At 45.2% G+C, this 14287-nt stretch overlaps 1 protein-coding gene across 1 annotated transcript in view; it reads right to left on the bottom strand.

Moving 5' to 3' along the window:
* The window catches only part of ARHGEF15 (Rho guanine nucleotide exchange factor 15), a 67067-nt gene that overhangs the window by 27988 nt on the left and 24792 nt on the right, over positions 1-14287 (bottom strand). Inside the window, exons 2-3 of the mRNA XM_083377646.1 lie at positions 3287-3723; positions 1112-1957 (exon numbers count right to left, since the gene is read on the bottom strand). Coding sequence (XP_083233772.1) covers positions 1112-1957; positions 3287-3674 — 1234 coding nt within the window. The 5' untranslated portion in view covers positions 3675-3723. The remainder of the gene's footprint in view (positions 1-1111; positions 1958-3286; positions 3724-14287) is intronic.

Raw genomic sequence — 14287 nt, 5'->3', positions numbered from 1 at the left:
CGACCATTTTGCAGTGTTTTCGCTGAAAACCATAAGAGACAGGCTCCAATATGATCATAAGTCGAGGACCACGTGCAACACGAAATAAATGAGCCAAGCCACATTCTCAGCAGAGGGAACAGAGATTGACTGTCCTCTCCCATCGGATGGGAGATAGTATCTTTCCTGAAGAAAACAAAACCTTTGCACTGTAACAATACGTCAAACGTTTTGAGTCAAAACAGGTTTTACTTCTAGTGCACAGCAGCTACTGAGAGAGAAGTGAGAATTTGGGGAAGACCCGAAAGGGTTTTCCCAAGCAGAAAAACTGAGCTGCTACGTGTGAGGGGAAAAAAAAAGACATTTCAAACTTTGTACTTTTTGAACTGAAAGGTCTCTTGTGTTCCTTGCCCTCCCAAAACAAAAATGCCCCCTCCGGTTTTGGGATCGCACCCCTCCAAGCAGCTCTTAGCTAAGAAAAACTTGAAAGTGAGTGACAACACAATATCCCTTTTCCCCATCTTTGGATCACAAAACTATTCACTTTCAACTAAGTTAAGATGGGTGGACTTCAATTTTCAGAATCTCACAACTAGGAACCACAAAGTTTTTCAGTTTCAACCATCACATCAGTATGTATGGATGTCAGCTGTCCGAATTCCAAGCCATCTACCGCAAAGTTTCTCAGTTTCAACTACATTAAGATGTGTGGACTTCAACTCCCAGAATTCCACAATCAGTTAGCACAAAGTTTCTCATTTTCAACTACCTTTAAGATGTATGAACTTCAACTCCCAGAATTCCAAGCCAGCCACCACAAAGTTTCTCAGTTTCAACTACATTTAAGATGTATGGACTTCAACTCCCAGAATTCCACAATCAGTTAGCACGAAGTTTCTCATTTTCAACTACCTTTAAGATGTATGAACTTCAACTCCCAGAATTCCAAGCCAGCTACCACAAAGTTTCTCAGTTTCAATTATGTTAAGACGTGTGGACTTCAACTCCCAGAATTCCACAGCCAGCAAAACTGGCTGGGCGAATTCTGGGAGTTGAAGTCCACACATATTAAAATAATTTGAGGTTGGGAGATACAGTTTTACCCCAAAGGGGGGGGGGGTCAAAATAGTACCTTGAAAAGGGCTGTCATCCAGAGGTGAACTTTCCAGAGGTGGCGGTGGCTGAGTTGGTGGAGGAGGGAGACCTTGGGGCAGCAGGGGAGGGGGCTGAGAGGGGGGAGGGGGGGCTGAGCACACCTGGGAGCCAGTCTGAGAAACGGGGAGAGGCAGAGGGGTCTGAGAATTGGGGGGAGGTGGGGGTGGCTGGGTGGGGGGAGGCAACATGACAAAGCCTTCCCCAACAGCAAAAGGGGAGACCCGGGCAGGAAGGTGGTTCATCTCAAGCGGATATTGGAGGGAACTCCGACGAGCTGAAGGTCCCAAGGAGCTGCGAGGCGGTTTCACGGGGGCTTTCGGTGGGATGGCCGGAGGTAGGAGCTCACCATCCAGAGAGAGAGAGCCACCTCCCTTGTTACGACGGGGTGGCTTGGGCATCAACGGCGGGCAGCGTAGGGGAAGGGGCTCGGCTGTGGAACGGTAGCTTGTCAGGACGACACCCCCTTCGGGGTGCCCGTTGGTGGACGGTGGGGAGTCAAGAGGCTTTTTGCTTCGAGACGAGCGGCGAGATTTCGGGATCCTGCCCGCTGCAATGGAGGAAGGCTGGGGAGGGGGTGCACCGAGTCCCAGGGATTTTTGGAAGGAGGCCCCCCCTTCGTCGGCAGAGGATGATAGGTCCGAGGCCAGCCCGTTTTCCGTATCCCCCTCCTGAAGCCGGGAAGTTGCAGGGACCCAAACCAAGACCATCCCTGGGTTTTGTTGATGGCAAACACAGGGGCAGCCGGACAGACAGGAAGTGGGCAAATCCAGCCCGTTCTGCTCCACCATCGGCAAGACGGATGGCTGGGTGTCCTTGCAAGGATCTGAGGAAGTGGAGGAAAAAAAGATAATTTTGATTTGATTTCTTTCTTTCTTTATATCCCACTTTTACTGCTTTTACAAATAAGGCAGCAAAGCTATCCGACACACCTTCCTCCTCCTATTTTCCCCACAACAACAACCCTGTGAGGTGGGTTGGGCTGAGACAAAGACTGACTAGCCCAAAATTAACCAGCTGGCTTTTGTGCCTAGAGCAGGACTAGAATTCACAAACTCCTGGTGATTGGCCTAAGATCACCCAGCCAGCTTTCATGCCTAAAGGCGGGACGAGAACTCCCAGCCTCCTGGTGATTGGTCCAAAGTCACCCAGCCAGCTTTTTGTGCACAGGGCAGGACTAGAACTCACAGCTTCCTAGTGAATGGCCTAAGGTCACCCAGCCGGCTTTCATGCTTAAGGTGGAACAAGAACTCACAGCCTCCTGGTGATTGGTCCAAAGTCACCCAGCTGGTTTTTGTGCATAGGGCCAAACTAGAACTCACAGTCGCCTAAGGTCACCCAGCCAGCTTTCATGCCTAAGGCGGCACTAGAACTCACAGCCTCCTGGTGATTGGTCCAAAGTCACCCAGCCAGCTTTTTGTGCACAGGACAGGACTAGAACTCACAATATCCTGCTCATTGGCCTAACATCACCCAGCTGGCTTTCATGGTTAAGGTAGGACTTGAACTCACAATCTCTTGCTTTCTAGCCTGGTGCCTTAACCATTAGACCACACTGTCTACTGAATAAAGAGGAAGAAAACTTCTGATTCATGGCAGGTAAAAACAGGACAGGGAAGCAGTTTACAGATTCAAGCAACCCCCAAATTCCAGTTGTATTTGCGGTGTTATGTTTCTAGCCTTGATGGAACCAGGATGAGACTCAGAAATGTGCTGTGTGTGTTTCTACTTCACTGATGGAAACCCAAAGTGGGCAGAACTGAACAACTCGGTCTCTTGCAAACTGTTGGGGACAGTGAAGATGGATTTTATGCCGAACATACATTTGCACATCTCCGGGCTCACATTTATTTGCAGCATTTATTTCCAATTTAGCTAGTGATTTTCTCCAATCGTTGACTTACAATTTTTTTAGGATTGAAATCTAATCTGCTCCAAGCTGGACTCCAGATTCAACAATGCTCAGGATCTGCCCAGCAAGCAGGTCTGACACCATCTTTAAAAGGGCTGGGCTCAGAGTGGGGAGAGTTCTGAGTTCTGATCCTGCCTTGAAAGCCAGATGGGTGGCTTTGGGCCAGATCTAGGGGGAATCTAGTTCCAAAAAAAAAAAAGCAAAGTCTAGTTTCGGAACCCAAATCAAAGCTGACCCACTTACCCAACCCATCCTGGACCTCTTTTTCTGTAATGGCCTTTTCTTCCTTGTTCACATCCTGCTGGCAGCTGGAAGGCGGCGATCGGACAATTTTTTCGGCTTCTTCCTTCTCCGGAGAACCCGCTCGATCGAAGTGTACCACGATCTTGCGAACGGCACCGGACTTCTGCAGCTTGTGCAAGGGCTGAGGTGGGCCGCCTGGCACTTCGCTGACCTGAGAGCACCCATCCTTCTCCAGCGGCAAAGGAGGAGTAGGGACCCGGAGCAGCTTATTGGAGTCTGGCCTGGGGGGAAGGTAGGGGCGCGGCCTGGTGGGTGGGCGAGGCTTGATGATGCGAGTGGGTTTCTGGGAGGGAGGCGTGGCGGGAGGGAGGGGGTCTAAGGAGGACATCTTCACTCCAGAGGGGTCATCTGCAACGACTCCCCTGTGGCTTCATTTCCTGCAGATAAAGAGAAAACGGAAATGCCATTAATTGAATCTATGCGCTGGGCCGCAAGGGAGGGAGGTGTATTTTATGCCCATTTGAGCCTTGTGCCAAAGGTCCTCCTTCAAGAGGCAACTGGAAACGTCTTCCTTGAAGACGTTTCTTCAAAGAAGTCAGCCAGGCGTATGAATCCTTCCATTCTCCACCATCCAGTCAAGAGCTGAAGAAGCTTCTTGGATCGCAAGCGCAACGTCTTCAAGGAAAAACAAGAAAGTCCAGTTGCCTCCTGAAAAAGCTCCTTTGGAACAACCATGAGCTGGATGGCTGAGAACCGCCACAGACCTTTAGCTATGCATTTTGGGATGAACACCTTTCGAATGGCGCGGGAGTGTGAACTGGATTTCCAGAAAACATTGCGGACTACAGGAACCGTTTGCGTTTCAGTTTGAGAGGCAAACAACACAGACTCATCCCCAACAGCCTGTGCCCATCTTCAACAGTGAAGACTTTTATAAAACTTTTATAAAATGTTTTATAGGTGGCATTTAGATCCTAAAAAGCTTGCAAGTATGTATCCGAACTTATCAACCTAAATGTTGGAGATGTGGTGGCGAAGACGCAACGTACTTTCATGTATGGTGGACCTGTAAAAAGGTTAAAGCTTTTTGGATTAAAATCTGGTGGAATATGCAGAAGATATTTAAGCAAAGAATAAAGTTTTGTCCGCAATTGTTTTTATTGGGCATAATTACGGATACTACTGTTGTGGACACTAAGTTGATGTTGAACTTAATTACGGCAGCAAGACTTTTAGTAGGTCAATATTGGAAGAAGGAGGAACTGCCGACTATCGAAGAATGGACTTTAAAAGTTTCTGACCTGGCGGAAATGGCAAAGATATCGGCTTATTTGAAAGACCATTCGCAAAAACGTTATAATACGGAGTGGGAAAAGTGGATTGATTACATCCAGAACAAATATGGGACCAAAAAGTTTCATTTAGCATTTGCATAAGTTTTGATGTGATATTAGTATTGCTTGTAGTCATTTTATATGAGCTAGAGTGCGATAGAGTCAATAGTTTGTTGTTGTTAGCATATGGGTGTTTATGATTGCTTTTACTTTTATACCTTGTATTTAGCTCTGGGAAGTCGGGGATGGGGAGGGGGGAAGGGGAGGGGGGAGGGCTAGGAAGGGTTGGGTAGGGGGTGGGGGGGAAGGGTTGTTAAAGATAAAATGTATTGAAAAACTTTTCAATAAAAAAAAACAGTGAAGACACACAGGGCAGAAAACGTCCTGCAGCCAAGAAGTCTCCACACACATTTGCACCGCTCAGGTGACCCTGAGGACACAGATAAACCTCCAAATGGCTTCAACGATTCTCTAAAACAGGGGTCCCCAACCCGCAGTCCACAGACCAGTACCGGGCCGCGGCATGCCAGCAACCGGTCTGCACAAACAAGCAAAGCCCCATCCGTGGGATGCAGGCAACACACAAAACCACGCACCCTGCGGTCCACAGAAAAACCTCGCTCCACGGAACCGGTCCCTGGTGCCAAAAATGTTGGGGACCTCTGATCTAAAAGAAGGCAAATGGCCAGCTGTCTGCAAGGAGTATAAATCCTTCCATTCCCCACCATCCAGTCAGAGCCGAAGAAGCTTCTTGGATGAGAAGTGAAACATCTTCAAAGAAAAACAAAGAAGTCCAGTTGCCTCCTGAAAATGCACCTTTGGGACAACCACAACCTGGGTGACTTGAAAATCTCCATAGATGTTTGAGACTTATAATATTCCTTGTAATATTCATATTACATCTATACGGGGAGTCCTTGGCTTATGACTACAAGTGGAGCCAAAGTTTCCATTGCTCAGCAAGGCATCTGTTCAGTGAGTGGTGCCCCATTTTACGACCATTTTTTGCCATAGTTGTTAAGCAAATCAATGGAGTTGTTAAGGAAATCATGTGATCATTAAGCAGACCTGACTTCCCCCGTTGACTTTGCTTGTCAGAAGCTGGCTGGGAAGGTTAGCCAATGGCGAGCACATGATCACATGGTCACAAATACACGCCAGTGGCCAAGTGCCCAGATTTGATCTCATGGCCCTGAGGATGCTGCAACGGTCATAACTGTGAGGACCGGTGATAAGTCACCTTTTTCAGTGCTGTTGTAACATCAGTTGCTTAATGAATGGTGAATAGTCCAGGACTAGCTGTATCTCCACTGTTATTTTCCCCAGCACACCAACCCTGTGAGGTAGGAAGGGTGGAGGGGGAGGGAAAGATTGGCTCAAAGTCGGAGTTTGCAAACTTTAGGGAGGATTTGAACCTTTTCGGCCCAACGCTTTTGGTTCCATTTGGTGCTGGACTTACACATCCCACGTTGTGACTTGCAGACAAATTCTCCCGCCCTTTTTCCCTTGGTGAAGCCAAACCCAGAATCCTACATTTTTATTTTGTACAATCGACAAGTCTTTCATCGACTTCTTGCAAGCCAAGGCAGGGAAATCTCAGCTGCAGGCTGCAATGCAGCTCAGAGGGATTAGGTCTTCGCTCTGCCAGGCAAAAATTTCTTGCAAAGGCTAGCTGGGATGGGATTTCAAGAAGGCATAAATAAATTCATCTGGAAATCCCTGCCAGGGTTCGCCCGTGCCCGATCCTCCCGCTTCCATCACTTGGAACGGACTTCTGCAATCTCATTCATTTCTGCCCTGCTTGCAGCACATCCTGCCCTCTGGTTAACTGGTTCTCCCGCCTCCTGTCAGATTTTTCTCAGGGTGCGGTTCTCACACACCCATCCAGCTGGGAAAAAACAGGGTTCCGCCTGGTCAGAGCCCGTGCGAGAAGCTGGGAAATGAAATGCAAAGCAAATCCAAACAGCAGTGCCTTTCGTGCACTGGAATGAACATCACCTGCTGCAGAGGACCTTTCGAAAATAACCTTTAGGTTTCTAGCCCTCAAGGAATCCTATCAGAAAAAAAAATTAAAAACCTAGAGATGGGAGTACCAGACCATCTTATTTGTCTCTTGAGAAACCTATATGCAGGCCAAGAAGCAACAGTGAGAACTGGACACGGAACCACTGATTGGTTCAAAATTGGGAAAGGAGTCCGGCAAGGCGGTATACTGTCGCCTTGCCTATTTAACTTATATGCAGAGCACATCATGAGAAAGGCAGGGCTAGATGAATCAAAAGTTGGAATTAAGATTGCCGGAAGAAACATCAACAACCTAAGATATGCAGATGATACCACTCTAAAGGCAGAAAGTGAAGAAGAAGTAAAGAGCCTCTTGTTGCGAGTGAAGAAGGAGAGTGCAAAAGTTGGGTTGAAACTAAACATTAAGAAAACCAAGATCATGGCATCTGGCCCTCTCAATTCCTGGCAAATAGATGGAGAAGAAATGGAGGTAATGACAGATTTTATTTTCCTGGGCTCCAAGATCACTGCAGATGGGGACTGTAGCCAAGAAATTAAAAGACGCTTGCTCCTGGGGAGGAAAGCCATGGCAAATCTAGACAGCACACTAAAAAGCAGAGACATCACCCTGTCAACAAAAGTGCGCATAGTCAAGGCTATGGTCTTCCCAGTTGCAATGTATGGCAGTGAAAGCTGGACCATAAAAAAGGCTGAGCGCCAAAGAATTGAGGCCTTTGAACTCTGGTGCTGGAGAAGACTCCTGCGAATCCCTTGGACTGCAAGGCGATCAAACCGGTCAGTCCTAGAGGAGATCAACCCTGACTGCTCTTTAGAAGGCCAGATCCTGAAGCTAAAACTCAAATACTTTGGCCACCTGATGAGAAGGAAGGACTCACTGGAGAAGAGCCTAATGCTGGGAAAGGTTGAGGGCAATAGAAGAAGGGGACGACAGAGAATGAGGTGGCTGGATTGAGTCACTGAAGCAGTAGGCGTGAGCTTAAATAGACTCCAGAAGATGGTAGAGGACAGGAAGGCCTGGAGGAACATTGTCCATAGGGTCGCGATGGGTCGGACACAACTTCGCAACTAACAACAACAACAGAAAGTTTCAAGATTTAGGAACAGGCTGGGCAAACCTGTCTTCCGACGATCGGGAACTAATGGAGAAAAAGCAAGAGTATAATTGCACCCCAGTATTTTTAATAATAACTCTTTAACAATGCTACAGCAATGCAACGGACTCAGAGATTCCCTAAAGAAATACAGTACAGGTAGCCCTCTACTTGTGACCAAAATAGAGTCCAGAACTTCTGTTGCTAAGCAAGGCAGTTGTTAAATGAGCTATGCCCAATCTTATGAAATTTTTGCTGCATTCATTAAGTGAATCACCACAGCCATTAAGTGAATAGCAAAGTTGTTAACTGAAGCTGGCTTCCCCCGTTGATTTTGCCAGAACCTGGCTAGGAAAGTCACAAATGGCAATCACGTGACCTGAGGACATTGCAACCATCCTAAATTCATGCCAATTGCCAAGCCTCGTAATTTTGATCATGTGATCGTGGGTACACTGCAATGGTCACAATTGCGAGGACATTGTAAGTCTCTTTTTTCAGTGCTGATGTCATTTCAAACGGTCACTAAATGAATGGCTGTAAGTCAAGAAGCTAGAAGAAACTACATGCAGTCCTCGACTTACAACAGTTCGTTTAGTGACTGTTCAAAGTTAGAATGTCACTGGAAAAAGTCACTTATGACCGGTTTTCACACTTATGACCATTGCAGCGTTCCCATGGTCATGTGATCAAAATTCAGACACTTGGCAACTGGCGTGTATTTATGACTGTTGCACTGTCCTGGGACCATGTGATCCCCATTTGTAAACCTCTCAGCTGTCTTCTGGCAATCAAAGTCAAGGGGGGGAGGCGGGGGAGCCAGATTTTCTTAACTATAAGGTAAAGGTAAAGGTTCCCCCCGCACACGCGTGTGCTAGTCGTTTCCGACTCTAGGGGGCCGGTGCTCATCTCCGTTTCAAAGCCGAAGAGCCAGCGTTTGTCCGAGGACGTCTCCGTGGTCATGTGGCTGGCATGACTAGATGCCAAAGGTGCACGGAACGCTGTTACCTTCCCACCGGAGTGGTTCCTATTTTTCTACTTGCATTTTTACGTGCTTTCGAACTGCTAGGTTGGCAGAAGCTGGGACGAGTAACAGGCGCTCACTCTGCTACGCGGCACTCGGGATTCAACCCGCCAAACTGCCAACCTTCTGATCGACAGGCTCAGCGTCCCAACCCACTGAGCCACCGCGTCCCTAGCTTCTTAACTATATGATTCACTTAACAACTGCAATGATTTACTTAACAACTATGGCAGAAAAGTTCATAAAATGGGGGGCAACTCAGTTAATCACTGCCTTGCTTAGCTATGGAGATTTTGGGCTACATTGCAGTCCTAAGTCGAGGACTATCTGTACACAACCCTGTACAGGTAGTCCTTGACTTACAACACTTCATTTAGTGACTGTTCAAAGTTACAATGGCACTGAAAAAAGTGACTTATGACTGTTTTTCATATTTACAACCGTTGCAACATCCCCTTAGTCATGTGATCAAAATTCGGACACTTGGCAACTAACTCACATTTTATAACCATTGTTGTGTCCCGGGGTCTTGTGATCCCCTTTTGTGACCTTCTGACAAAGCAAGAAAGGTTGCAGAATGGAGCAAAATTCAGAGGCACCAGAAATTTTGGGCTGAATTGCGGTTGCTGTATTGCTTTGTTTTTTTAAAAAATAAAATAAATAAATCTCCGATCTACAGCCTTGGTTTCCAGTTACTTACGACATCAGGCATGTGTGCCTTCACAAGCACTAAATCAAATCTCCCTGGGTGGGGCTGGGGAAAAAAATGCAGCTTGCTATCCTCTTACACCCCCCCCCTGCTTCCACCCTTCTCCTCCCACCCCAACAGATTAATTCCCAACCTATCTATTCTGTCCAAACGTGGGAGGGGGATTTCAAACACCAGCAGGCACCTTTCCAGCCCCTGAAATGTAGACACAACCAACGTTCTTCACGCCCGACTCACCGGATGCCTCTTCAAACAGGACTCACACTTGCAAGCAAGATGAGAGGATTGCTGGTGGCGCAGGCAATGTGCCTGCTCGGGGAGGGGGGGCGTTGAGGAGGGTACAAGAATGAACTCAAAACAGCTGCTCCACAGTTGGGGGATGTCAGCTGCCTGGGGGGATATTTTTGGGCCTGCCACGGGGGTGGAGAAACTCAGGATTAGCGTCTGAAGACTGGGTCAAGAAATAGAACAAGGGAGGCAAAGATTAAGCAGGGCGGAGGGAAGGGAAGCTAAATGTTACTGTTCGGCAACTGGCAGCCCTCCAATGAAAATTGGCCCATGTATAAACTGTATAGATAGAACCATTCACTTTGGCTTAATTATTAAATCAGAGGGGCAATACTCTGGAAAGATAGGGGAAAACATCTTAAATCAGAGCATCTCCACCACCACCACCCCGCTTTTTTTTTTAAGGTGCCAGGCTTTGAACTGTCACACCAGCAATGGACGATCCTGAATAGGATTTGCACCCCACATGGCGCCCGCTGTATAAATGGGGCATAGTATCCTCCCCTCAGTGTGACTGTGGGGTCCCACCTCAAACTGTATGTACATCAGCAGGCCCCAAACTTTCCACCACAGCTCCATTTTGCAGGAGGAACAACAACAAAAAAAAAACCCTGCAAAGAACTAAGAAGAAATTTCCTGAGAGTTAGAACAATTAATCAGTGGAACAACTTGCCTACAAAAGTTGTGAATGCCCCAACGTTGGAAGTTTTTAAGAAGAGATTGGACAGCCATTTGTCTGAAATGGTATAGGGTTTCCTGCCTGAGCAGGGGGTTGGACTAGAAATTATTCTATTCTATTCTATTCTATTCTATTCTATTCTATTCTATTCTATTCTATTCTATTCTATTCTATTCTATTCTATTCTATTCTATTCTATTCTATTCTATTCTATTCTATTCTATTATTCTAGTCCTAGAGATCAACCATGACTGTTCTTTAGAAGGCCAGATCCTGAAGCTAAAACTCAAATACTTTGGCCACCTAATGAGAAGGAAGGACTCACTGGAGAAGAGCCTAATTCTGGGAAAGATTGAGGGTAATAGAAGAAAGGGACGACAGAGAATGAGGTGCCTGGATGGAGTCACTGAAGCAGTAGGCGTGAGCCTAAATGGACTCCAGAAGATGGTAGAGGACAGGAAGGCCTGGAGGAACGTTGTCCATAGGGTCGCGATAGGTTGGACACGACTTCGCAACTAACAACAGCAACAAATTCTATTCTATTCTATTCTATTCTATTCTATTCTATTCTATTCTATTCTATTCTATTCTATTCTATTCTATTCTATTCTATTCTATTCTATTCCATTCCATTCCATTCCATTCCATTCCATTCCATTCCATTCCATTCCATTCCATTCCATTCTATTTACTCTGGATTTTTAGAATTCAAACAGACAAGGCATCGAATGAAGCATTCAGGATGTGGGCCAAGAGGGCTGGCTGTTTTGGGGACACTAAATGTGGGCTGGAAGACCCTGTCCAGGCTGGAACAAGAAAGAGAAGACAGGATGATTTCCCCCGCATAATGCAGAGAGTTATCAGCTTTATTTAGCTCTCTGGGTCTGCTCCGAAAAGTAACAGGGCTGGAAACAGGAGCATTGGCAAAGTATTGAGGTTGCCATGGTGACCTACATCCACCCAAGTGGTACCTTGAGTTTACCAAATGAGGAATCACTTCCCTATAACAGCTGTGTTTTTTTTTGGGGGGGGGGGTATTGTTTAACCAAGCAAAGCTCTTTTCCATGCAACCTGAAATCTCTGCAACGGGGACCGTCTGGATGAATTTCTGCCTGTCATTTCTAATGTGTGTAAAACAAATAGCCGATTATTCTGCAGGCTTTTTTTACATCTAGTTGCTCAGCCTACTACACCAAGGGCTTGGAAGCTGCAGAATTCACAGCCAAAGCTGTGCAGGGTGCCAACGAGAGCGAAAGACCAATCCAGATTCCCAGATTTCTGAGTCTGTGCTATGCTCAGAGGAACTATTGTTGAAGCCAATAGTTAGAGTAGTTCCAAAGGTGTCCAGAAATTCAGTTTTTTAAAGCAGTGATGAATAGCAATAAAGATATTTATTATCTTTATTATAGACCCAGTTTGGTCTAGTAGTGGTTAAGGCTCCAAGCTATCAAAGTTAAGAGACTATGAATTAAAGTCCGGCCTTAGCCATGAAAGACAGGCTGGTGATTTGGGGTCTCTCTCTATCTCTCAGTCCAAGTTTGTTGTTATGGGGAAAACAGGAAGAGAAAGGTGTATTAGGCATGCTCACTGCCTTGAGTTATTTGTAAAATAATAAAGATGGGATACAAATAAATGTTTTGTTTGACTGTCAATTCTCTGCCCCTCTTAAGCCTAGATGTTTAACATTCCTGCTTGAAAAAACAGTCCATCCTATTTCTTCCTGGGCTTTAATGTATACATTATAAACTGCTAGGTTTATAATTAAGGCAGTAGAACCAAGAATCCATTAAATATATAGGTATATTGAATAGGTCAGATTATCCTTCAAAGGTGATGTCATTATCTGAAAGCTGATTCTTGCATTTACCACATACAGGATGAAAATGATTTCTTCATTTTCATTTATCTATTGTATACTGGAATTAGATTCTGTATTTTATTTTTATTTTATTCTTTGATATAGCCGTCAGACTAACCAATCAATCAGCTACTACTAATAATAATAATAAATGCTAAGAGCCCCTCCAAATATATGGTTTACGGCATACCGGCTGAGGGAATTCTGGGAGTTGAAAGTTGCTGAGCTTGAAAAACAGTGTCCTACCTAGATTCTGCAACATGGAAGAATCCCATAGTAAGTGGCTGGAAGAACATTTAATTAATTTATTATTTTAAAACTATACTCACACGATCCCGGCAAAGCAGCTAAGGTTCTATTAAATGTAATTTGTACCGACCTTTTCATTAAGCAGGTGGAAAAGCCAAAATAGGTACCAGCAAATTAAAGAATATTAAAAGAACTTTGTAAGGAATGAAGCAATCAAATTGCAAAGCTAGGTAAGAGAGTCTTATGCAATTTCTATAGAGGAAAGCCATAAAGGTTTATTATGCTCCCCCCCCCCCGCCGCCTTTAAAGCTCCTTTTCTGGAAGTTTCTTTGACTGATATTTCACTTTTAATAAATGAAGTTCATAAAAATAATGGTATAGATTTGTTGCCAAATTCTTTAGCTGAGGCATGCTGATTCATAAGTGTATGACCTGGGCTGGGCATTAATTTATCCTCTTGCTTTTATTTAGTTTGGTGTGTCTAAAAGTCCAGTGTTCATTGTTGCAGTTATTTTCTTCTTCTTCTTCTTCTTCTTCTTCTTCTTCTTCTTCTTCTTCTTCTTCTTCTTCTTCTTCTTCTTCTTCTTCTTCTTCTTCTTCCTCCTCCTCCTCCTCCTCCTCCTCCTCCTCCTCCTCCTCCTCTTCCTCTTCTTCTTCTTCTTCTTCTTCTTCTTCTTCTTCTTCTTCTTCTTCTTCTTCTTCTCTTCTCTCTCTCTCTCTCTCTCTGTGTGTGTGTGTGTGTGTGTGTGTGTGTGTGTGTTTACTTCCTCATAATTGACTCGTTTTCTCTTATTTTCTTCTCTTTTTCAAGCCTAGCTCAATGGCTTGAGTTTCTACTATATTGCATTGCTTATATTACTATTTTCTTTTTAAAGGCGGTCCTCACCTTACGACCACAATCGGGTCCAAAATTTCCACTGCGAAGCAAGGCAGTTGGTTAAGTTGAGTTTTGTCCCATTTTACCACCTCTCTTGCCATAGCTGTTAAGTGGATCGCTGCGATTGTTACGTTGTAAAGTGAATCAGGATTCCCCATTGACTTTGCTTGTCAGCAGGTGGCAAAAGATCATAGGAGACCAGGACACCGCAACCGTCATAAATCTGAGTCAGTTGCCAAGCATTCGAACTTCGATCCCATGACCACAGGGCTGTTGCAATGGTCTTAAGCGAGAAAAATGATCGTGTTATTTTTTTTTCCAGTGCCGCTGTAACTTCGAACAGTCACTAAACGGACTGTTGTAAATCGAGGATTACGTGTAATCCAAGCAAAGCTGCACAGACAGGAAACAAAGGTAAACAAAGGTAGCCATTACCTGAAGCAAGCCATTGGGGTTCTTTCTCGGGATTTTTGTTTCTTTCTCTCTCAATCAAATATTCCATCAATAAAAAATCAGGGCGGTGCTGATTCTGTCTCTCTAACAAACAGGAGTGGGAGACTAATTCCATGCAAGCCACAACCCCTTCAGGAATTCTCAGCCCTCAATCTTTTTTTTGTGTGTGTGATAAAGAGGGGAAATGCGTCTTTCCTGAACCAGGAAATAGCGATGTTTAATTTAGAATTCTCTCACAGTCAGAGAAAAGGAAAAATAAAAAAAAAATCAAGAGACTGGAAAGGAAAAAAAAAACCCATCAGGAATCATAAGCCGGTATGTCCAAAGTAATTTTTCCTAGCTCCTGTCTGTGCATGGGTGCCTGCATGCCCACAGGCATGATTCTGGACCAGGAGGAAAAACGGATAAAGACTT

The sequence above is a fragment of the Vipera ursinii genome (genome assembly GCF_947247035.1).
Source record: "Vipera ursinii genome assembly, chromosome: Z".
Classification (NCBI taxonomy): Eukaryota; Metazoa; Chordata; class Lepidosauria; order Squamata; family Viperidae; genus Vipera; species Vipera ursinii.
Note: the sequence above shows the minus strand (reverse complement) of the source record. Positions and strands in the feature narration are given on the sequence as shown.